General features: G+C 41.9%; 1 protein-coding gene across 7 annotated transcripts in view; it reads right to left on the bottom strand.

Moving 5' to 3' along the window:
• Positions 1 to 528: 528 nt before the first annotated feature.
• Positions 529 to 25593, bottom strand: part of arhgap12b (Rho GTPase activating protein 12b) — a 65971-nt gene continuing 40906 nt past the window's right edge. For 2 of the 7 annotated variants that reach the window (XM_084341319.1, XM_084341320.1), the window contains exons 3-19: positions 15412 to 15684; positions 14073 to 14213; positions 13806 to 13886; positions 13158 to 13280; positions 10661 to 10735; positions 10231 to 10292; positions 10055 to 10136; positions 9683 to 9805; positions 8024 to 8128; positions 7827 to 7925; positions 7484 to 7586; positions 6182 to 6301; positions 5976 to 6074; positions 4063 to 4140; positions 3721 to 3855; positions 3480 to 3585; positions 529 to 2235 (exon numbers count right to left, since the gene is read on the bottom strand). In XM_084341319.1, the coding sequence (XP_084197445.1) occupies positions 2061 to 2235; positions 3480 to 3585; positions 3721 to 3855; positions 4063 to 4140; positions 5976 to 6074; positions 6182 to 6301; positions 7484 to 7586; positions 7827 to 7925; positions 8024 to 8128; positions 9683 to 9805; positions 10055 to 10136; positions 10231 to 10292; positions 10661 to 10735; positions 13158 to 13280; positions 13806 to 13886; positions 14073 to 14213; positions 15412 to 15684 (1980 nt within the window). In that variant the 3' untranslated portion in view covers positions 529 to 2060. The remainder of the gene's footprint in view (positions 2236 to 3479; positions 3586 to 3720; positions 3856 to 4062; positions 4141 to 5975; positions 6075 to 6181; positions 6302 to 7483; positions 7587 to 7826; positions 7926 to 8023; positions 8129 to 9682; positions 9806 to 10054; positions 10137 to 10230; positions 10293 to 10660; positions 10736 to 13157; positions 13281 to 13805; positions 13887 to 14072; positions 14214 to 15411; positions 15685 to 25593) is intronic. The other 5 variants (XM_084341321.1, XM_084341323.1, XM_084341324.1 and 2 more) reach the window with 5 other exon arrangements.

Below are 25593 nucleotides of genomic sequence, written 5' to 3'. Positions count from 1 at the left end.
AAGCTGCAGTAAAAACAAAGGGAACACTAGATGGAGGCTTTTGCTCAGTGCTGCCCACAGCAAGCAGCTTCGCTCAGCACTCAGTCTGCCTTGTGCTTCTTAATCAAAACTGGCACCATGGCAATTACCTAATTAGACATCAATTAATCCACACCCTTCAGGTCTGCAGCCAAGTTTGACCTGAGGAGTAATGACAAAAATGCCTTCGAAGAACGGAGAAATCGGATTAATGGAAGCCGAGTGGCAGAGGTTGTGCTGCATTTGAGAAATCTACAGAAATATACTGCAGTTCATTTCATAATTAACAGGTAGGGATATAATTGATTGAGACATGAAAGCTTAATCACTCAATTCAATAACCAGGATATCAGCTGAGTAGATTAATTCAATTCTGTAATTAAAGCAGAGGGAAAGGTGAAGCATTATAGCTGATTGAAGGTTAAACAGCAGACTCACCTTTCTCTCTTTGTCATCCGCTATGAACATTTAACTCCACATTCTGACACAGAATGCACACTTTACAGTCTCAACATTTAGTTTGTCTTTTTTATTAGACATAGCAATTTCACAAACAGCAGTTAGCCTGAAAATTACATTCAAAATGTGCAGCTGACCATGCGCAAACACTCCAGATACACCTTCAAACAAAAGTAACAGTCCATCATGTGTTTGTTTTCCCACTATCTGTGTATTCTCATGTTTTAATTCAAATTTACAAAATCAAAATCATCTTTCACTAGTTCACCATCAAAGCATACATACCTGTCACTATTACACATTTTAACAACTAGTTTCGGTCACTGTACATATGCTCTGAAAGGTTTTAAAGGCTCTTCTTTGCATTCTAACACCCAGACGCTCCCATACATCAACCTTTGAAATGTTCTCAGTACCGTTTCCCTTCTCTGGATACTCTTTAATATTAGCTTAGTTGAAGAGAAGGGTCATCAAGCCAACAGTCAGAGACAATTCATGTAAAAATCAGTAACATTGCAGTACTTAGAAATCCACTTTGTTTTCCAGTAACACCAGGACCTTGGTGGCATTTCCTGCCACTGAAGAAACCAACACTGAAGGTCACAGAGGAGCACAGACGATGACCCCCGGCTGCTTAACGCAAACTTTACCAAAGCACGTAAGACTATACGACACACAGTTTGTACAAAGTGGCGAGACGAGGATGCTTCTGCTCAGGTTTTATTCCATTTAGGTTAATTCACACACACACACGCACACACAGACACAGACACAGACAGACAGACAGACAGACAGACAGACAGACAGTGAGACAGTGAGACAGACACACACAGGGTCAGTCCTCCATCATTCAAGTCACAGGACGCTCATGTCACAGGGTTAATGCTTAACACTGGTTGATAGGGGGAGGTGGGGGTGCGGGGTGGGGTTGGGTGGTGTTGCTAAGGGGAAGTTGGGGACACGATCTGTAACTCCAGTTCATCCAAGTGCCAAAAGACAGTCTGTTAACATAACACTGATTATTTTTTCCACCTGGTCCAACATCACACATGGCTGATACATCACACACGAAGCTCCACGACACAGAAAACGTATCCAGTTCAGATTCAGCTCACTCCTTCAGCGAGGGGTCGAGGTTGCCGGTTTGGCTTATAATGCCACGCGTTCCCCTCCGCGATCCGCCAAGGTCCGGTTGCCTTCCACCAGCTCCGCTTTGAAGTTCGAATTACTGGCCACAGGGATCCAGTGTATGTGAAAACACCTGAATACTCAAATCCACCAAACCACACGGACGTCCACACGTGATCACGGCACCACTCTCAAACACTGTCCATAGTCCGGCCTGCTTCTCGCAGCAGGAATGGCAACTGAAAAGCCGGTGAAATCTGTACACTTCTTTTGAAATTCATCTCCAAAACTTCTGTAAGTGCAACACTTTTGTAAACTGTCCTGTCAATGAATGTTAATTTTTTTCTCCCAACTGCTTGGTCCACAGCAATGTTCAGCTCAGTCACAGAAAAGAGGGGAAGAAGGAAAAGAGGCCCGTGTATGAAAAGCCGGAGTCCTCTTCTGAGTGGGGACCTCTACCTGCCGAAGATGCTTTCGTACTCGAGCAGTATGAGCTCCACTATCTGGTTCTGGTAGACCATGTGGACCGCGATGTTGCCCGTCTCGGTCTCAGGCCGCAGCAGCGTGGGTCCGAACACGATGGCCACGCTCTGGGTGGTCATGCGGTTGGCCTCTCCGTGTTCAATCACCCTGAAGGCAGAGAAAAGTAGAACATGAGGAGATTTAAATATGGAATGTGTCAGAAATGGCTTCAGGTGAGCAAGGATTTGTTTGACAACCTTTGGATTTAGTGCAGCTTCGGGGTTTCATCTAGAAAAACAACATTACGATCTTTACACACATCCTTAGGGCTCGAGACCCAGCGCTGAGGCGAGCCTCACGACACACACTCCGTAGCAGTGCTGAACGCTCCAGGCTAGAGCATAATAGCCTTTTTAAATAGAATCTACATCCTTGCATGCAGATGCACAAAACAATAACATATTCATGGAAGGGAGAAAAAAAGAAGATTAAATCCGCCCGCTGATATACGTAGACCCATACACTGAATGTCACGCTATAAATTCCCTCAAGAAACACCACTTCATACGTACTGAATTACAGCAAACACAGCGCCATATAAATGCAAATTGGAAACCTAGGCAAATGTCATTGTGAACATATGATATTGCCACAGGCTCCAGTGGGCTAAGAATACAAGGTAAACCTGGTTGTAGTTTGTGTTTGGCCACAGGCTGATCAGTGTGAGGGAAGGTAAACAGTCAGACAGGGCTTAACACAAACACAGAGAGGGATCCTCACAGCCATTTCTGAGCCAAGAGCCTGAAACGACTTGAGCTAATGCTGGGTTCAAGAGTTGTTTAGTCAATCGAAAGAAAGTTAATGGCCAACTATTTTGTAAATTGTCATTTTTCAAGTAAAAGTCAAAGTCAAACATTTGCTGGTTCCAGCTTCTTAAATATGAGGATTCACTGCCTTTTCTCCTCATTGATGATATAATCAAAGAGTTGGGTTTTGATGTGTTGGCTGGACAAAATAATGCATGAATACGTTTCACCACTGGTTGTTCTAAATTTTGACACTAATGCTTTCTTGTTTATTGTAAATGTATATCAGTTCCAAATATCGGTCTCTGTGATCACTAATAATCTGTATCAGTACCGACGCTGAAAGACAACACTGGTCGTTTCGATTCCAAATTTAAATCCTGATGATGTGACGTTTGGTGGGTCTGCACCAAACAAACATGTTTCTAACATCTGGAGAACAACATGTGCAGGCCAGGACCTCTCTGCAGTACTGCAGTACTTCACAGAACACATTTGACTTTTATCAAAAAATTGCACCTTCTTGTGATTTGGGATTTTACACTTTAATTCATAATCTGAATCATACAAACACTGGAGAGTGAGCTGTTTTTGCTCTCTGCTTACCTGCGCAGGTGTTTGAAGAGGACCTGCATTGTGTCGTGGTTGGGTTTTGGCAACTTCTTGATTAAGTCTTTGATTGAATTCAGTCGCTGCTTGTAGTCGGAACATTCTGTAGCAGAGACACAAATGCCCAGTCAGTGAATGCACATGTGCACAGCACCATCTTGTGGCCAAACTAGAAACAAAATCATGTATTCTCAACACCTGGTCATAATGTATCTGAACAGTGAAGTGAGTTACTCACTGATTGCGTTTACAAAGTCATTGAAGGATCCGTATGTGAAGAGAGGCTCAGGAAGCTCCCTGAAGAACATCTTGAGGGCTCCGGTGGTGACATGGATGTCCTCCCACTTACTGTCATCCAGATCCACCTTCTCATCTGATGGGGGAGGATGGAGAGAGTAGTGATGGAGACGAGGGATTACTACAGCACAATCAACATGTGTGTGTGTGTGTTTGTGTAGAGAGTGTGTGTTCTGTGTGCTGAGAGCTCACTACATGTCCCACAAATGTCAGCTGTACCATCCCATATAAAGCACTAATGTTTCAGGCCTGTTAGGGGTCCGGCAGCAGACTGGGGTCCTACCATGATTCACAGCAAAGCGGAGCTTCTGGATCACTGCCAGGTTCCCGCTCACTCTGTATAAGCCGTCGACATCGAGACCTGCAGAAGGATGAGAGGAGGGAAAACTGTGGGTCTGACATGCCGAGCTCACCTCAGACAAACAGCACCAACAACGGTTGTCTGATCAAACATTTGGCATTTCCTTGCACCACCTCGTGGCTTCTGTTAAAAACGATGCAGTTGAACACAAACACTACAGCTTACATGTGACTGACCATCGTCATGCAGAGATATATGGATTGATATGATGTCTGAATAATAAAAAAAGGGGGCGATTTAAATGTGTTATTTACACCTTTTATTAAGCAGAAAGTATTAGTGTGCACCCGTAAAAGGTGGGTGAACGGGCTTGACTGCACATTGAGGGTGTAAAATGTCTAGGGACTTGGATTACGCTGGATGAGCTGTAGGAGCTGGAGGAGCCATTTTATTTATTTATTTTATTTTAGGTTGCTTTGCATTTTAAAATAAGTCCCCATCTACTTCAGTTGTTTAGCAGAATACTGCAACACTGTTTTCCTGTGAAGCTCCAGAAATCTTTTGTGGACTATGAAACTTCACCTGACTTTCCATCAGCATGAGGGGAGGAGATGATGACTCAATTTCCATTGTTAAGTGAACTTGCTCTTTAAAGAACAAAGAGCTAACAAAGCTCGGCTAATGTGATGTTTCACTTCCTATAAATTGTTCACAATAAAAGCACCCTGTTATTTAAGCAGAATCAGGACATGTTGGGTTTTCACCAGCAGTAACTTAACACCAGTCCTGAAACAGCTGAAAGCGTTAGGACCCTTACAGGGACGCAGGAGAGAAACTACACTTCAAATCACAGAGATTCAGTTAGAATGACTGAGAGCCAGACACACACGGCCTTTTACATATGTCTATGGTCTCCTGCACAGTTGTTAAGTCAAGTATAAAGTAGTAGTTATGGAAACAGGGCAGGCATGCCTCAGTTGCCCTCTGGTGAAGGTCCACCTCTGCGTGGCTAAAAGTACCATTGATAAAACTCCAACTGATTCACCAGGCTCAACAGGCTCCACTGTGATTCAATACAAGGCTGTCTACAGTTGGTGATGCCAGACAGAGATATCATCATAGATACTGATTAATAGCCATCCACTGAGGAAACTGTAGTTTAAAGCTCGGGGAAAAGTTAGTGGTAAAAAAAGAGTATTTGTCTAACATCAACATTTAAAAATCTGTTTGTGTACCTTTGATTTGAATGGATGTAAGTCGAGCTGAAGATGATGTGACTGAGTGGAATGGATTCACTTGCGGCTCATGTCACAGAGAATAGATGTCTGAATGAATCACTGTTTCTTCAAACTCAAGTGTTTATACTGAATCATCAGTGTCATTGAATGATTCAGGAGTTTAGCACTGAAGGTCTCCTCACTAGTGACTACACATGGCAGTGCAGACTCAGCTTTGTTACACAGCACATAACAGATTCAAACTTTACTGAAAAGAAAAACAGGAAAAAAAGGATGTGATGAGTGTTGCAGCTAGGTGGCTGCTTATGAACACTGCTTCCACATCTGGATTTGTACTAAAAAATGAGCAACCAGCGACAAAGTGACTCACTGCTGACAATGTCGGGTCTCTGTAAATGAGTCAATTAAAGAGTATAGAGTGTGGACCTGAGTTGTGAACTGGTGCTATACAAATAAAGATTGATTATTGATCAATTGATCTGTTGATTGATTGATTGACTACTGAACAGAAAACTGTCAGAAGCACCGTGATGTCTCTGAGTCATGAGCTGTGAAGCATCAAACAGAATGATTCAAATCAACAAAGCTGTGGTCACTTCCCCTCTAAGACAGACCTGGAGATGAGAGCAAATGAAATGAGAGCTCTGACGCTCGTACCTGTGTTCTCCACGTGGTCGATGCACATTTTGACAAAGTTGGGGACTGATGTGTTCTCCCGCTGGCACAGACTGGTCAAACTGCAGCCAAACACCTGATCTGTGATCAGAAGCACACAAAGGTCTTCAACTGTCTGCTGTAACATTCAAACAGTGGCACACGATCCAAAATGTAGTGAGTTCCTGTTCTGTATTCTGTCTGTATACCTTTGATGTAGCCCTTGTCTCGGACAGCCTGATAGGTGGGTCGACGGATCAGAAACTTCTTGAGCTTCATCCTGGTTTTCTTCTGGTCTGATGAGTCCATACTCACAGAGGTCTTCATGGCTGAGGAAGACAGGCAGGGTATGAGTGTATTTCTTGGAGACACTGATACAATTTTTACAGTTAATTGTTTTTAAACACGAGTTGACCCACTAAAAATAGCTGATTGTCCCCTTTTACATTTCCAGTGGAGGAGTTTGCCTCTCTGTTGTTTTATTTGCTTGTGTGTCAGGTTGGTCTTCACAAATGTGCCAGAAAACAGGGAACAGTAGAGAGCAGCAGATCAGATACCTCATCAGACTACATCCAGAGGACATTAAACTTGTTTTATAAAGTCTTAATCAGTATATTCTGAATTAGGCACATTGTTGTTCCGGAGCTGATAATGGAAGCTGCTTATGAGTGAGACATCTCACTTCTATCTGATCTCTGTTGAGAGATACAGACACGGCAGCCACTGACAATGTAATGCTGGTTACTCTTTAATATCTTTTACTTCAGTCTCTCTTTCAAACTGAAGGATGTGCAGGTGCTGCTTGAATGGAGACAGATTTAAAAGTATTAACGAGCCAGCAGCTTTAACTTCTGCACACATCACTGCATCGCTTCTGAAAAAAGGCTTAAAATCTGCGTGTCCATCTGGTTGTTGCGTTTCCATCACAACCACACAGATCTGGAGCCAATAAACAGCTGGGACTACTGCAGAGTCTATTGACCTGGGAGTGAATACCGACTGTACTCATACAAATTAAAGACACAAGACAGATGTTACTGTGAAAGAGGTATGACAATAATACATATAGTTTTTATTACTGGAACAAACACGTAACAACACAGAAGCAACAACAACAAAACATAAATGTAGACAATAAATAATTACAATTACTGTAATCAGTGATGATATTTGATGATGTGATGGGAGTCCAGGAGTGGAGATGATTGAGATTATAGGTATTTTATGTGTGGTTAGAGTGTGCATGAGGTTGTTTGTACATTTGTATGAGAGGCAGTGACATAATGGATGTGCAGTGATGATATCCTGCTCAGGTAGGTTTGGTATGTGTGTGGGTATGGAGTGAGATGTATGAGTGGCAGAGAGAGGGAAGGGAAATTTAAATCAATAAATAAATAAATAAATGGAGGGGGGTAATGTAAAAGTGATTTTAAATATCACGTTATTCCTAAAACTAATAAATGACCAATAAAACACGTACAGTAATTGTGTTGCGCCTCTGTTTGTCTCACCTCTGTTCTTCTTGGAGTCCCTGTGGTCTTTCTCCTTGTCCTGTTTCTCAGCTCCAGGAGACTCAGGCATGTCCTCCTCAATGGCCTCGTCTGATTCCCAGGCCTGGAGAGGACACACACATACAGATCAGATTGAAGTCAGCTCAGGCTTATTTCACTCTTAAGGCCCATTCTTTCCAACCAAGCTTGTGGGAAACCCTAGAATGGACTGCAGGTCGGCCCTATTCATCTATTTCTGCTCCTGAATAGAGTTTTCACTCTGGTTTGGACTGGACACATGATGCAGAGGGAAGATAAAGCTTGTGACATCTCATGATTTTGCTAATGAAAGATGTCTCCTCACATGTGTGTTGATGGTCTCTGTGAGGGCCCGGTACCAGTCGTTGATGACACTGTCGATCTCAGACTGGATCAGCAGCTCTGTGCCTTGACGAGTCTTCAGCTGAGGGAGGACAAGTCCACATTACTTTTTACCAAAACACCATATTTAAATGTATAAAGTCAAGTGAAACCTGACAGCAGCTCTGCTGTGTCTGATACCTCGATGACGTGTTTCTTGCTCGACTTGTCCTTGGAGGCCCACTCCACTGACCCACCTCGCAGATCAACAGTGAACTCGGGCTTTGACTGGTTGCTGCCAAACTTCTGAAATCAAGGAAACAGTAAGATACTCCGCCTCTGACACAAAGATGATCAGAGAAATCAGAAGAAGAGTTGAATGTCAAGATGTTACAGAACTGCTCCGGATATAAAACCAAATCTACTACACTGCTACTGTGAATCTTATTTTGCAGCTCTTCATGTACACACACATCTTTAGTATCGTGTTACCAGAAAAACAGAAACACTGTGAGTCGTTATTTATATCATGTGCATATTAATGAACACAAAACGCTTGTGGTTAGAGTCACGAACAGAAAATTCAAGTCACTCGATAGTTTTCAAGCTCTTTTCACTCCTTTAACTTTGTTCTGCCAGGGTTGTAGCTGAATCGTACAGAGTGTGATGCAACATTTTAGTTCACATTTTTCATTTTTGTGATAAACATCTTGACAACCATAAATGATAATTGTTGTGCCCATTCTGCTTGAACTTAAACCCCACTATTATGAGTAAATGAACAACTGAGTGCAGTTGGGAATTCTGACTTTACACCAGTGTCCTGCTGTTCTTCCAGGTTATCACGCAGAGCAGCAACAGCTGGTGTATGTCTTCCCTTATCTCTGCCTCTCCTGTCAGCCTGCTCTACTATTCTAATCTTTGTAATCTAAAACAGGCATAAAACAACTCATATTTTACATGTTGTCTTGCTAAATCTAGAAAATAAATCAGACTGAAATTCTACTTTACAACCTTACTGAGGCTTGTCTTAATTTAATCTTTCCATCCAACTTAAAGCTGCATTAACAGATTTATTTGCTCCTTGAGGGAAGTGAAACGAGCTGTAAACACATTACTGACATATATTATCACCTTATAAAGATTGTTATGATGAACGTGTTAGCCAACTGCTATTTACACATACAGCAGACGAATGGAACATTAGCATTTAGTTAGACTTGTGTTTGTGTCCACCAGGGTTTCCGTTATCCGGTAATTACCATTATTACCTCCGCCAAGAACGCCATGTTTTCGCCTGTGGCCGTTTGTGTGTTTCTTTGTCAGCAGAAACACAAAAAATACTTAATGGATTTCCATGAAAGTTGGATGGCAGATTGCTTTTTTTATCACTTCCTTTAACATTGTGAGATAGGGCGTTTTCCACAATTTATCAACATTTGTCAATTTCTCATTATCAGGGAATAATGAATGGATCTTGATGAAAAATCTGGTGTATTTAGGTGGCTGGTATCCATGAGTAAGTACAGTTTGACGTGGATCCTAGATCTGGTGATCTTTAAGTATGGTTAAGCAGTGATCAGCAGTTTTAAATTTAAGATTTAAGGCTATCGAGCTTGATACTGTATTAGGCTTGATTGAATTAAAGGGGACTGTTGGGCCTCATGGAGATATACACTCTACTGTGTGCCATTCCAGTTTTTACTGGGAACAAATCTGTTAGCCTCCATATTTGAATCTGTCTATTAGATATTGATTAGTGCAGATCAGTCAAACTTCACACACTGACAGCTGAAGCAGGAGTGAATGAAGGCATGAAGGACAGGCAGCAGCAATACATGCAGAGAGAGAGGGACATACAGCGGCAGCCTGCACAGGCCTACAGTTCACATAGGAGACAGCAGGACGGGGCTTGACTGAGCGCTTCCAGTTGCTAAGGAGAGTGAGGAGCAGCTCAGGGATGGAGCCACTGCGGTAGTAAGACTTCAGGAAGGAAAGAAGCAGAGGGGAGGGGAGGGGAGAGGAGAGAGGAGAGAGGAGAGAGGAGAGAGGGGAGAGGAGAGAGGAACGAGGAGAGAGGAGAGAGGAGAGAGGAGAGGAGAGGAGAGGAGAGGAATGGAATGACAGGTAGCAATGAAGACAGGTGACTATGCAGAAATAAGAGAGAAATAACACAGATGAATGGAATGCTACAGAAGAACACGAGCCTCTCGGGCCTGATGGGATACGTACCCAGCTGGTGCTGCCCCCCTGACCTTTTGCAAAGAGCAGGGAGGAGCCCTGCAGCACTGTCCACGAGGAGGTCCAGTTCTTCCTGTTGTCACAATAAAACAAAGACAATATCAGTCTGGCATCGAACAACTCTCTCAAAAGCTCATCAGGGTCTGAGCGATACTTGTTATTCCTACCTGACTTTCTTTCCATTCTCTGTGATTTTGGTGACATTGAGGACTCCACATTTTTCTGAAGGCTGAGGAGGAAGACACAGATAAGAACCTGCTCGAACACATCCACACACACACACACACACGCACTGAAGCTTGAGAAGCAAATGGGACAATGTTGTAGGCTGGAAGTGGCTGTGCTGCTTGATGTAATGCTCAAATATCACCAGCAGAGGATGCCCTAACACTGCTGTTCTGCTGGTAGGAGAATGTTTGGTCCTGCTGTTAGATGTGATGCAGTTAGATGTGGGATCTGGCATGCAGCTGATGAGAGAAACCAAATGCAATGTAGAGATGGAGAGTTTAGAGGATGTGAAAATGTTTGTATTTGGATGCAGTTAAAAGCAGGATGGTGGTAAGTGTGATGCGATGCAGTGCAAGCTGGGATACTAACTGTCGATGGGTGCTTAGGAGATGAGGGGCAGGAGTCAGAGTCTGGAGAGCTCTGCTTGGGCGCCGGAGCACACTCCTACCAACAAGAGGCACAATATGATGAGTTACTAACAACTACCAGCAAACTACAAGACATGGAGCGAGTCAGTCTGAGGTTAGTGAGGAGAAGAAAATGGATCAGCAACCTAGAGAACATAAGAGGTTGTTGGATGTTAGTGTAAGTCATCAGAAGTAAAGATGAAGTTAGGATTTAGTTTGCAAACAACATGCTGCTGAGCCTCTAAGGAAAAGTGTTAATTCAACGCTAAGAGACTCATTAAAATAATGTGCTTCCTTCCCGTTTAACCAATCCATGATAAGAACAAATCAGATACTTTGATTGACATGGCTTTGATTATCATATCACCACAGCTAGCTAACGAAGACACAGAGAGTGAATCAAAACGGATCATGTTGATTGGAGAAGGGGCTGGAGAGGAGAGGCTCTGTGTGGTACCAACTTTATCACGGTAAAGAGAAAGACGAAATCTCCTCTTGGGCGAGTCGGAAGAGAAGCGCCAGAGTTTAAAAGAAAACTGCAACAAAACCACCACAGAGTTAGCCTGCAATGTATTTCCTCATTCTCAAAATGTTTAGCATTTTACATGTGTTATTGGTGTTTAGTTTAAGCAGAACATATATTGACAATGTATTTGTTTATTTGACTGCATTTCAAATGCACTGCATATACCAATTTTACGGGTTCAATAGAAGAAATTAATGAAATACTTTAAGTAACAAAGATTAGTTTTGGTAGCTGTGTTTTGGTAGTTATGCGTCATAAAATCTTTCCTTCCTTCATATTCTTAGCCTTACATCGATTGCAGTTGTTCTTAACGCTTGCTTTTATACACTGTGATGCTACATTGGAGGATTTCATTTAGACGCATGTGTACCTCTGTGTAGATTAATGCTGTGCAATATAAGCAGTGACAGGTGTCGGGCCATGGATAATCTACTCTAAACAAGTTTCTTCAAATAAATGCAGTTATGTTTTCATTTTAAGCAAATACAAGATTCTGTTATTATCGTTTCACAACACAAGGTCGTATAACAAGAACTAGGTTGTTGTAGTCCCTATATGCTACTATTGAAACAGAAATGAAGAATGGATTAAGTTAATAGGTCAGATAATTAAAACTATTTTTTCTTTGAGTGTGGAGGATGAATTGAGAACTCTGTCATCTGAAATTACAACTATTATTTCATTTATATATTAAAATATGTTGTTTTGACATCTGCCTGGCCACATATCACAGGGAGCAAACACATTAGGCTGGTTGCATTATGGGAAATGTAGGATCCAGGGTTTACCGAGCTTGACTCGCGCTAGGGACCTGAAGTCAGAATATCTCGGCTTCCATAGATTCACTTTTGACCGTTCTGTTCATCTCTCATAAGTGCCACAACTTTATAGGAGTGTAATACTAAACTGTGATGGAATGTAAGTACATTTACTCAAGTACTCTCTAAGTGCAATTCTGAGGTTCTTGTACTTTACCTGAGTATTTTCTATTTTCTGCTGCTTTATGCTTATACTCTACCACACTTTGGAGGCATATATTGTACTTTTTACTCCAATACATTTATTTGATAACTTTAGTTACTAGTTAATTAACAGATGTTTTAAAAAGATGTATTTATTTTACCTGCAATCGGAATAAAAAAAAATCACTGATTCCAATAATCAGAAAAGCGAAAACGGCTAATCCATAGAATACAGTACTTACTGTACATAATTGCAAATATATACATTTTACTTGTATTTTTGATACTTAAGTGTGTGTGTATATATATATATATATATATATATATATATATATTTCCAGAAAAATACTTTTGATACTTAAGTACATTTAACGTGAGGTACTTACACTTTTACTCAAGAACTTATCTGTATGAGGGACTTTCACTTCTACCAAAGTCAGATTTTAACACGATAGCTTGACTTTTACTCCAGTATGACTTTTGGATACTTATTCCCACACTGATACTAAAAAACTAGGGGACTCTTTTAAAACAACATGTCTACTGTATTACCCTGCTCTGAAGAAGTTAGGCTACAGCCTGAATCTGATCAGAAACTAGCTGAAATTCATTCAAAACAAGAACTTATAGTTGGTTTTCAGTGTCTGATAACAAAATTCAAAACATGTTCACTTAAAACAGAGGTCGTAATACACGATTTTCACTGGAACAACAAACCACCCTTTGTCAAGATTTCAAAATAAAAGAGACAGATTAAGCCATTGTAAGCCTTTTCCTGTGGAGTTGAGAGCGTCATTAGAACTGTGGGATTAAACTCACTGCCAATAAGACAGGTAAAGGAAAAAACAAATGAAAAGCCTGCCAGAAAACCTGCCGCAGCAAGAGTGCCTGTGTCCAACCCAATTACACCCACAGTCTGTGAAACCACAAGTTTTTGAATTTTGAGTCATGCCGTCTTCATTGTGTCTTACCTTGTCATTGAGGTCTAAGACATAGGTGCTGTGTCTCCACTTGGTGAGGACGATGGGATCCTGCTGCTTCCTCTCCAGACTGCGACTCTTGGGAACTTCTCCTGACTGAGGGGAGATATTGTACTGCAGAGACAGACAGGAGAGCTGAAGTTTAGACATCGAAGAGTTATTCTAGCACGGTGTCTCCCCTCTCTGGTCCCCTACCTCTCCTTTTACACGCCACAGCACCATTGGACAGAGGAACTTCTCCTACAGCCCAGCCATGGTCTTTAACAGTCCCCAGTAAAGTCCACTGAATACATCCATGTCCGTACGACTGTCTATTCACCCTGAGAATGGACTGCTTGTATCTGATCAGCTCTCCAGATTAAAAGGTAAAGAGCCAGTAATAGTCCGTCACCCAGAGTTCAACACAAACTTGGCTCCTGTGTGAGCTGTCACTTATCCACTTACATTGACAGGACCAGTCTTAAGTATACACACAAGGGGGAGGAGTAGTCACGTAGAAGTGTGTTACTGGGTGTTAGGTAATGTAATGTGTGAAGATTTCTATTTTCAAGAGAAGGAGATTACTTTAAATGTGGTGTGACTGATGTAAGAGGGAAGACAAACGCACACAAACAGCCAGTGTTCAGAGGATAATCTTACCTTGGGGAGCTCCCATTCTGACCTGGATCCATCAGCACTGTAGTAGTAGGGTCGGCCCTGTTCATCCACATGTTTTATCCACTGCGGACACAAAGACTAGTCAGCCTCCACGGAACCGTCAAACAACAACATTTGACAAAGGTATCAAGATAAAAGGAGATGCTGAGGTTAAACAATGAGTTTAAACCATCCTCCAAATGGTCAAAGACACTTCCCTGGACAACTGTGATCAGTCTCTAAGCTTCAAGGTTAATCAATAGACTGCACCTTCTCCTGTGTGTATTCAGAGACGTAGAGTGTGTGTCCATGTTCATCCAGCTCCTCAGACCAGCCTCTAGGTGGCGACCCATACTGGCTGTCAGACTGACTCGAGTGGGTGCTGTGACAGTTTTCCTCTGAGGACAGCGGCTGGGGAGGACAGAAGAAGAGAAAGGGGACTTAATGACACAGGTTTTATGAAGTCAATAAAGACATTTAACTTCTACTGAACTTGAGTATTTGCAACATATGCTCCTTCAGTAGCTACTAGGCAGTTCAGCAACATGAATCAGTGACTTCTTAGCTGTCCCACTTGTTTTATTAAGGTTCTATGAACTCTGTAGTCTGTAAGTAGTCTGTTTTTTCCATTTTGCTGACCACTACAACTGAACAACCTCCTTCTTGCCCCACACACCACACATCAACACACTGACTGTGGAGGAGAAGGAGGAGAGACATCCAAGCGTTGTTGGCAGAATCTGATATCACATGCCGTTGTTGTCCCTGAACATCATATTCAGTGTTGCAACAGGACCATCATTGTAAGTCATTGTCACATTGTTGTGACGTCATAGCTTTGCAACTCAGGGGAAAAGAAAAGGGAATATACATATGGGAGAAGTTGTACTTTCTTACATGTATTTAACGCTGTCAAAGGGTCTATTTTAAGCCAAACCATATTTTTCATGTATTTTTGTTGCCTAAACCAAACAGTAACAGAAAAGTGAACTTGGAAAATTCACAAATAATAAGTGGCCTGTATTATAATATATACAACAGGATAGGAACCTGAATGACCATGTGATATGTTTTCAAGTGCGTTGGTCAATTCATTTTATTTTGATTGACTCACCAATTCAGCACAGCAGTATATTCCAATCACACTGTATATAATTAGCCATCAATTTCAACCTGAAATACCCAAACCACCACATGGGGGCGGTGTTGGATAGTATAGGCAGGAAAGTAGAACCTGACAGGAAACCTTAACATCCCCTCATCAAAGGCGCTCTTGTTTCCCTACCTTCAGTAACCACAACAGCATTTTAAAAGTCCTTTGAGGTTCGCCACACCTTCACCACAGCCTGTTTGTTTAACACAGACTGCCAGAGAGTGCATCACACTGTTTATGTGGCTTCAGCTGACACTTTTCCTCACATACAAGCTAAATATCTGAGTCCTGCGTTTAGGCATGTGATCACACCTACTGTAGGTTTGTGGAGTGGAAAATTTGCTTTTGTTGCAGTTGTATGTTTGTTTCGCTCATGTTTCCCAATGATAAGCTTTTAAACAGTCACAGTCACATACTCTCACAACTAGATCTTCAACTGGCTTTAGCACCCCTCACCTCACTCTCCGCTGTGCCCTGGCTGTCTCCTCGGATACTGCTTGTGCTGCCACTCGTGTCCCTGGTGCGCGGCGGCTTCCAGGTGCGCTCTCCGGTGGCACGGTTGTAGTAGAAGTGCCTGCCGCTCAGGTCTTTGTGGGTCTCCCAGTCGCCCAGGATGTGTAGAGGGGAGCCGGAGGGGACGGGCGGCAGGCTGGACTGAGAGATTTTCAGCTCCTGGAGGTTGGTGTAGACTGGAGAGTCAGACCGGCCCTGACCTGTAGGTGATGTTGTCTGGAAGAAGAAAGAAGAAAAGAGGAGAGGAGGTCAGAACATGCACAATTCTGTATGACTTTTTATGATTTATCTATGATCTGAACATTCTACTTTTTCCCATTTTTTAAGGCTGAGATTTCTGTCTTTCGAGACTCCATAACCAGAAGGAACCCTGAAATGCCTCCAGAGTCTGCAGACATCTAAGTATCTGTGAGAATGTTGGTCCTGTCCAGCACAGAAACCAGCAACTATCTCATCCTGGATTGGAATGTAACAAGCCGAGCTGTTAAAAGTTAAACTCACAAACATGCACATTTAGCTGCAAAAAGCAGACCTTCTTTACATAAACCTGACTTCTCTTTCTCAGAGCATGAAGGTGAGGCGCTGAGTTATGAGGCTCTCTGACAGACTGCACGGCAGGATGCAGCTGCTGATCAAATCAGATGCCACATGTGGCTCGCAGATACTTAAAAACCATATCAGTCTAATTCTAATCAGGTCCTTGAACCAGATGGACACAGAACAGTTACATAATCATTTATCAGTCTAGTCAGAGAGCAGAGACAAATGCTATGGACATAAAGGGCTACTGGTATTAGCATGCACGCTTTACTTACGTAACACTTTTCAAAATAGAAGAAGAAAAGAGAGAGAGGAAGACAGAAGAGACAGATAAGGCAAAACATGAAAGTAAGTACAATTAAGTGTAGAACACTAAAAGGCTATAAACACAAGAGAAAACTACACTACATACGACAAAAACAATTCGAGTCTCTTTGTGATTACTTTTAGATTTTAGCCACGACCTCTGACCAGACAGAAATCAGTTTTTATGAAATTAAGCTCCCCTCAAAGGTCAGAGTCCAAAAAACAAACAACTTTTGGAGTATAGAATGGCTTGATCATGTATTTCTAGTATGTCAACAGCAGAACTTTAAAATAAATCCTAAAGGTGAAAGGAACCAATGGAGAGAAGCTTAATTTGGACTTCAGTGTGATCTATGCTGAGCACCTTTTTTTCAAACCCTTCTGCAGAGTTGTGGACTTGGGATGTGCACAACGAGTCGACTAGATGAATAAAAATCTCTAACCTCGCTAGTTGCCGCCAGAAATAGAAGTCAGCTAAACCTATTTGTTTATTAACGTACACTTACTAATTACATATTGACATAATGTGCACTGAAACGTTATATCTTTCTGGTCAAACGTTGCTTTATAAAAATTGAGCAGAGGTTGTAGTGTCTGAGATGTATTTTTGTATTTGATAGGTGATTTTTCAACCAATCAGTATGCTGCTGAAATAATCAGGCACATTTCCTTAAGATTGTTTGTTAAAAAAGAAACATTATAATGTTTGTAGGATAATGTGTAGAGAGCATATCACACATAATATTAAGTGCCTCATTTCAGCAGCATTTAAAATGCAATTTGGTTATTGGAGAATGTAATTAGCAATTACAAATGGGTCCTACATGCAATATTTTGAGGGACAGTGTTTAAGGTCATAGATTAAATTGCGCAAAATTTGTGTTTTCTTACTTTGTGCCTAAGTTTTAATTCCGTTTAGACGTCAGGGAAATTGATTGTTAGGAAAATCCCTATTCTGGACCAGCTTAAGCTGAGGATATCAAGGTGTTAGCAGGGATTCAGACTGAAAACAAGCCGGCATTAACACAGCACAATGAACAGTGACACAATGATATGTGGGAAGTAAGTGCAGTAGCAGGAGTAACAGATAATGCATTCAAAGGCTTATCAGGTGCCAAAACACTGCACAACAGTTCATAATACACACAGACAAGGCTTGACAACTCAAGTCATCACGATGGTAACCATTTTATTTTTCATCACAGCAACTGTGAGGTAAACAACACCAAAAAGTGAGTTTGCATGATTTTGATTAGCCAATGCAGTAACTTACTGGGTGATGCTGTATTAAACACAAAGTAGAGAAGACAAAGCAACAATGTTCAGCTTCTGGCTAGATGACCCTGTGTTGGCACCATCAATGCAAATGAATGCAGCGGCGTTACTGTCAGTCTCAACGTGACCTAATAAAAGCATGCATGACTTTTTTTCAAATCCTCAGGCTGAAACTGACAATTCATTTGGAGTTCAAGTTTTATGTTGGAATCAGATTATACTGCATCCATACATTATATATGGTAATCTTCTCTCTACACTAATAGATAAGATGTTAATCGTGTGCATTTCCTTGACATGTTGATACAGAACTGCCACAAGTGAGCAGAAAGCACATTCGTGTTGCAGGGACTGAAGCTGTCACTTTTCTCTGACAGAACATTCAATCTTTCCTATTGCATAACAAAGACTGGTTAAAATGAAGAAGAGAATAGTGTGGAAACAAGCAGAAAGGAAGAAGAAGTGGTAGGGGAGATGAGATACAGTTGGCCTTCTAAGCAAAGGACTGCTGTTGATAAGGTGTATAAGGAGAACTGTTTAAGTAGCATTAGAGTCCTGAAAAACTATTAGACGATAAGCTTTGTGTAGAGACTATGTATTCGAGTTACTCAACATCTGGCTGACAATTTTTAAATATACTTGAATGCAAATTTCTTTTGTAAATGACTTAAAAACTAACCACAGTCCACACACACATTAAACTTCATCACAAGTGCTGCCCTGCAGGGTCAGTGCAGAAACACTTCAAAGACAGAACACAAGATTTTAGCATGCGAAGGTCACTCCACAAAGGCCACAAAGCTTTGTTTCTGTGGCTACAGCTCAGATAATTCAATGCTCTTCTGACAGCTTCTGAAAAATATTTTAGGGTTTTGGAGCAGAGCGGGGTTCTGAGACTGATGCCAGCCTTGTGTCTCTCTGGAGGAGATCCAGCACCAGACATTCTGTAAAACACAGAGCAGATAAATGCCCGAGCAGAAAAGAATTCAATACCAGCGGCTGTGCCAGCACCACACCTCTCCCCCCGGTTTGTTACAGGTGAGGAATGTGCACTTCAGTCAGAGGATTTGAACTGTTTTCAGGACACAGATGGGACTTCCTGCCGGTCTTGGAATAACAGGAATATTTTTCACATAAATTATTATTTAATATCCTGAACACACGCGGCAGCAGAGGAAAGGTTTCAGCAGTGTCCTGCTGTTTTCAGTTAGATTCACCCGCTGGTTCTCAGTTTCAGTCCAACACACAGCAAGTGCTCGAGCATGGAGGCCAACCGCTGAGAGATGATGGTTTGGCTGAACTCGTCTCGGACTCATCAGTCACAACCAGAATGGAGCCAGTGTGCTGCAGCTTTAATTGGGTTTTTTAGGGAATAATGTGGTAATGATCGAGTCTAAATGCAGATGATTGAGTGTGTCCTGAGAGTGAGGCTGGGGTCAGATCTATTTAGATTCCACTCAGCCCGGACAAACCAAACTGCATATTGTAATTGGAAAGCTTTAACGTCTGTTCTGACAGAAGTTGAACCAAAACATTTTACTGCGGTCTCCACTTTCATGCAGAAAGTAATTTAACAATCATTTTAGACAGACGAGAGTGTTCACATGGGCATATTACTGCACAGAGGAACACAGGCCCACTGTTGACATTCATACTGCGCATTTCAGAATCATTTAACCTCAGTTTATTCGTGCTGCCTCTACTGGCAGTGTGTCTTGAACTGGACTTGAAGAAGTAGCTAATATTTAGTACTGCACCATCATAAAGTTAACTTAAGACTGATTATTTAATACAACATTCAGTATTTTTCAGATAATTGGAATCTGTGTTGTTTTTTTGTATAACTGCCAATTACATCAATTACATGATTTAACATCCCACAACACTATCTGACTGGATAAATGTCAAGGTGATAACCTATCAACACTAATAATCTGAATCTGCAAAGTAACTAGTAACTGAATGAAAACCCTGAAAAAAACATCATGGTCGATCCTTACTTCCCATCATGCAGCTCAGTATGGTTTCATTATGCTCACAGAAGGTATACTAGCCACAGAAGTCATTGAACAGCTGTTTCTGCAGCCGAGTTGTACTCTCTGCATTGGATAAAGGGATTTAATATGTGTAAAATTTATAGAATGCTACTTTGTTGCATTCAAACTCCCACACACTGTCTACTGTCTTCTTACAGTATTACTAATAGATATCAGTCGTGAAAAAACATATCGGCCGACACCTAGCTACAACTAAAAATCATTTTAATTACAATCTGTTATTCAAATCATCTTTTTCAAATTACTTTGAAGACTGTTTATTTGCAATCATAGGTGAAAAGAAAAGCAGCAAATCCTCACATTTAATAAGCTGGAACCATCAAATGTTTGACATTTTGCCTGAAAAACAACTGAACCCATTAATTGATAAAATAGTTGGTTTCAATTGACTAACCAATTAAATCAACTAATCATTGTTGCTCTAATACTTTGGTGTCAGTGAGAAACTACAACCATGCAAAAAAACATTGACATAATCAATATATCACTCTTGCTCTTGCACTATACCTTTAAAAATCTCTTTAGAAAGAAAAACGGATGACTAACTGCTCCCTTGAAACTAAGCAACAACCTCAAAATAGCAGTGGTGTCAAGAGACAATGGATGCCCTCTTTTGCAAAAATGGACTGTTCTGTATCAGACAGAAAAGCCTTATGCAATGTGCACCATATGCTGAGAGAGAAGTCCAACACATGCCTGGAATAGCAGAAGACAGCACAGGCACTTTTCTACAGTAAATGTTTCATTGAACTCAACATCAAGTGTTTTACTGGCAGACTGCAGGCAGATAGTATCTGCTAGTTTCTGACAGGCAAACTTTTGGTAGGACCTTATTACGGCTACCTGGAATTCAACTGAATAGTTTAAACAGAACAAAGCTGGCAATGGCTGCCAGCAGCTGATGGAAAATCATCCAACTAGAAATGGAGGAAAAGGACACCAGGAAATTCATTGTTACAGGACATGAAATCCATCTGCTGGCAGAGCAGACACCCCCTCTCTTCTATAATAATCTAAGAGTACAAGGATACCCCACATGCTAAAGATATCACATTTAAGACTTAATTAAGACAAACAAAGCCACATATTTTCTGTCCATTGTGTCTCATTTCAGGTCACCTTGTATCCGGAGCTGGACACAAACACCTCGTCATCATCCTCGCTGGCTCTCCTGTAACCTCTGAATACACTGAATGCACGACGCATGGTGATGTGCTGCGACCATCAACAGTGACGAGACACACACTCACCTCCCTCCAACACACACAAACAAACACAAATGCCCTCTTATCCTTTCTGTCCTTCTGTGTAACTGTCCGGTTGAAGGTAGGAGAGAACTTGATACTGACTGTGAAAGAGGCAAAAGGGGAACAGGATCTCTCTACCCCACAAACACACAGCGCAACACACATCTAACACAACAGGAAATGAAACGTCGAAGCTTCCTCTATCAATGTGGTTCTGTGTGTTTGAGTCAAACTAGACACAGACAGAGGTATTGTGGACAGCAAAACCTTGCCACTACGCTCCATACACCAGAGCAGAGAGTGTGTTAAAGGAAAGATAACACCACTCATCAATACTGTGCAAGCATGTCGTCCTGCTCTCATCCTTCACCTGACAAATGGACACATGAAATGTTCGACTGAGGAAAGTTATTGCCTTGTTGGAGGAGCAAATAAAAGGATGAAGACGGAGAAGGATGTAACAGAAAGTAAAATAATCCTGATATGCAGAGAGGTGACACACCACCTGTTGAGGCTGAGATTAAGAGGTGATGAGGTACATTAGTGTAAATAATGCTATGAAAGGAGCATACTAGCATCAGTTAAGTATCAACTACAACAATTTCCTTAATATTTTGCAATGTGTGTTGTAATGTAACCAAGATCATCAATGTTTTTTGTCACAAACATTATATCCGTTTTTTGGTTGTTAAGTTTTATCTTTTTTCTCTAAAATCCCTAGAAGCTGCTTACAGAAGTTTAAGAGACTACACTTAAAATCCACATGGCATGGTTCATCACGGAGCAGGACAGGAAGGCTCTACAGTGGATGATTAAAACCACCAGACCATCACTGGTACCATCTACAGAGCATTGGTGACATCAGTGAAGTGAGATGTCTGCACAGAGCCCAAAGATACTAAAAGACAACACCCACCCAGACACAGTCTGTTCACCCTGCTGCCATCTGACAACAGATACAGAAGTATCCACTGCCATACCACCAGACTACAGAGCAGCTTAACTCCCCAGGCTGTGAGACTCCCTGAGACTGAACTCATCCTCAATACTCCACCATGAATACTTTATTTATTAAGTAGTCTGTGTAGTTTTTATTTTTGTGTGTATGTAACTAAGGGAATCACAAAAAATAATCATACAATCTTGTTTTGAATGATGACAATCATATTAATCTTAAATCTTGAATCCTTAATCTTATTGTGTTCCAGTACTGTTGTGTTTCTTTATATGTGATGCACGCTATAACAACTGATTGAACTCCAAATCAAAAAACGTCTACTCAAAACATAATGTTGGCTTTCTGTACTGCAATTTCTTGTATCATTGACCACTACCAGCAGATGCACTTACATCTGTGATAAGCTAAAAAACTGAGATTCGAGATTACTTAATAACTCTGATAACAACAACCAACAATGAAAGAACTCACTCATCTATTACATCTTCATATCAGAGGTCCTTCCCACAATGCACCTGCAGATCTATGGCTGTATTCTAATAAGCAGATTCCTGGCTAATCTGAATGAGACATGGCAGCGAGCTGGGAGGCATGGGATCGAGACCCGAGGTCTCTGACAGGTAATTAAAAATAGAGAGGACCTGAAGGGGCTGCACAGATCGCTGGTACAGCTCAGGGGAGAGTGGTTTATATGAGTGATGGATGTAGTGAGAGATATAGGCAGGGGAGAGAGAGGTGCTGTTGAATGCAGAAGGGTCTGACTGCAGAGCCGTGATAAATGAGTTTCAGACTACAGGCCGGTACAGTATAGAATCCCCACAAACTGCATTAGAATGCATTATGCAGCCTGGAAAGTGTGTAGGCACACCCAACATGGAAATGTGTGATTAATTCAGCTCAGAGGTCTAATGGAGTATGTGAAGGCAGAGGGGAACAGACCAACAGTCTCACTGAACAGACACACACAGCAAAAGCAAAAGAACTGATGAGAATTGGCTCACTAATGAAGCCCGATGAGATTACGCTCTGCAGCGTGAACGCAGCTTACTGTAGCCCTCGTATTTATCACCAGGTTGGGAATACTACTCGGTGTTTCCCCCCTCCTCCAGTCTATCCAGCGTCCTGTCCCACTGTGCTTGTTCAATCACTAGAAAATGCCTGCGCCTCACACCATAAATTATTCTGCATGTAAAGAAGTGCAGGTCAGGGTGAGGGCAGCGGGGCTGTGGGGTTGTAGTTACAACCCGAATCCACTAGGTGTCTCTCTCGGGTTGGAAGGGAGGATGGGGAGCAGGGGCGCTGGTGAGTGGGTGGGAGTCTCCATCAAATGCATCTGGCCATGAGGAGAGCAGCGTGAGGGGGAGGGCTTTCTCTTGCTACACACATGGCAAGCCACTCTGCAGCATCTCCATGCTGCACTTTGAGACGTTGTTAGTATCTGTGCAGCAGTTTTCCCAGAGACGCACCCCATACATCCACACAGCAGCAGCTCAGATGCTTCATCCTTTCTGTTATCTTGAACAGAGCTGTGATGTAATTCAGTCATCTTGCTGCAGCTGATTCAGAATCTGCGGCTGATTCACAATAATGCTGCTGCTGCCGCCAGGATCCTGACCGACAAAGGGAGTAGAACACATTACATCGGTTCTCCAGTTCACACTGGCCTCTGGTGTGTCACGGAACAGAAAATCTTAATGATTGGACTGTATATAAATCACTAGATGGCAAAGCCCCAACACATATCACTGATCTGCTGCCGCAGTATTAAAATGACAAACCTCTCCAGGGTTCCGTATGCCCCAAGTTAATCAACGGGTGCAAGGTGTCATGACAACATCTATAGTGGGCACTAAATGGGCACAATTAAAGGTTAAAAAGCCTGCCATCATAGCCTCCTCCAGGCTGCATCCCAGAACTTATTCTAAGAACTCCATGTCTTGGCATGTCTTCTATGTGATGAACTGTACAAACTCTCGGATTGCAATGACAAAATAACAGTGCACGCTTGGACACTCTCCCCTAAATGCGTTCAAGGTGTTTCAGTTGATAGTGCACAAAAAACAAAAGTGGCTGTGTGAAGCCTGAAAAAAGAGGTTGAGGGAGAAGCCCTGCCTACTTTAATGACCCTGCTATAAGTGGGCACACTTGGAGGATTTTCTTTTCCAAAAAGTTTACAAATGGTGCAAATCCAAGAACATTAAACACTATAAACTGACCAGAAGCACAAGTGAAAAATACAAAAATAGAGTCGGCACACTAAATAATGCTCCATGATGTCCTTTTCTGGAAAGTTAAAACTGATAAAAAAGGAAAAGGAAAACATTTTTGAGAGTTTCCCTTTAAAAACAATGTACAATATTCTGTTATCACATTTTATATACCAGCTTATTAGCTGCATCTAGCTTAAACAAATAGGCTAAAACAATCCCTCATCAGTATTATGTTCACCTTCACCTTTTAGATTATTCAGGTGCCTAATGTATGTTTATATTAGGGTGTCACAATTCTCGAAATCCATCATTTGAGTCGACCTGCAGTTTTATGGTCACAATTCGTTTTGATTGTTTATTTTTTCTCAGCACTGATGGCTATGCATTGTTAGATTTGCATCTGAATTTGTGAAGATCAACAGATGATTGGTTTCACGACCAACTGATGGAAATTCAGTTTTAACTGAAAAGTTACAAGTTTTTTCTCTCAAATCTGCCCAAAGGGGTCTCTGACAATATTATCAGTCCTGTTCAGTACAGTTTTGAATGGAATTATTGACACTCCTAGACCATATGTCAACATACATTACATACAACACTTCTGTTTCTTTCCTTATAATATGTCTTATATGATGTGAACATTTAATTTTGTTTACTCTCCTCTCCAATTGTTGTTTGTACTTCCTCTTTAAGGCTAAAATGTTTGTACAGCACTTTGAGTTGTGCTCAATAAACAATTTGCAAAATACAAGTGGAAGCATTAGTCAGACCTGAACAGACACAGATCTAGGTGTATGACACCCGTGGTAACATAATCACATCAGTAAAGCTAAAATAATGATTCTGTGTTTCGTTTAAAAGGTCTTTCCATCTTCCATCACAGATGGCATCAATGGTTACACCTCAGCGCGTGTTTGCCCTAACTACGTTACATAATGTGATTGTGTAATTGAATTAGATGGAAGCAGGTTAAAGGAAGTGTGGCGAGGTGGCGGGGAGCGGTGGCATGGTGACTGACTGAGCTGCATCTGTGACCATGGCGACACCTAACCAATCAGGCGGTCGTGCAGAGGAGTGTTTGAAGATGGACCGCGGGGTTAGAGGGGAGGAGGGGGAGCACAGCACCTCTGAGCCAATGCATCAATCCACTCTGCTCCCTCTGTTCTTTTGTCCTCAGTCCTCTCATCTCTCTGTCCGCTGACCTCCTCCCACCTCCTCCATTTCTCTCCTCTGTCTCCCCTCTCAGCGAACACTCCCTGCCCTTTTCCTCCGCTGCATCCTCTGATAATCACGCACCAAACCTCTTTGGCCATTCTCTCCCTCTCTCTCTGCCAACGCCCCTCGCCCCCCCTCCCTCTGCTCCAGGAGGTATGATGCTGATCATGATGGTTGTGTCCATATGACCAGATTAACCTACATTTCCACCTCACTGGGTGTCAGACCACATTCGCCCACTCCCCCATCATCACATTTGTGACAATTCACAAGCCAAACCCCCCCCCCAATCCTCTTTCTCTTCCCGAGCAGAGACT

The sequence above is a fragment of the Pagrus pagrus genome (assembly GCF_965226575.1).
Source record: "Pagrus pagrus genome assembly, chromosome: 20".
NCBI lineage: Eukaryota > Metazoa > Chordata > Actinopteri > Spariformes > Sparidae > Pagrus > Pagrus pagrus.
This window is presented reverse-complemented; position numbering and strand designations above follow the sequence as displayed.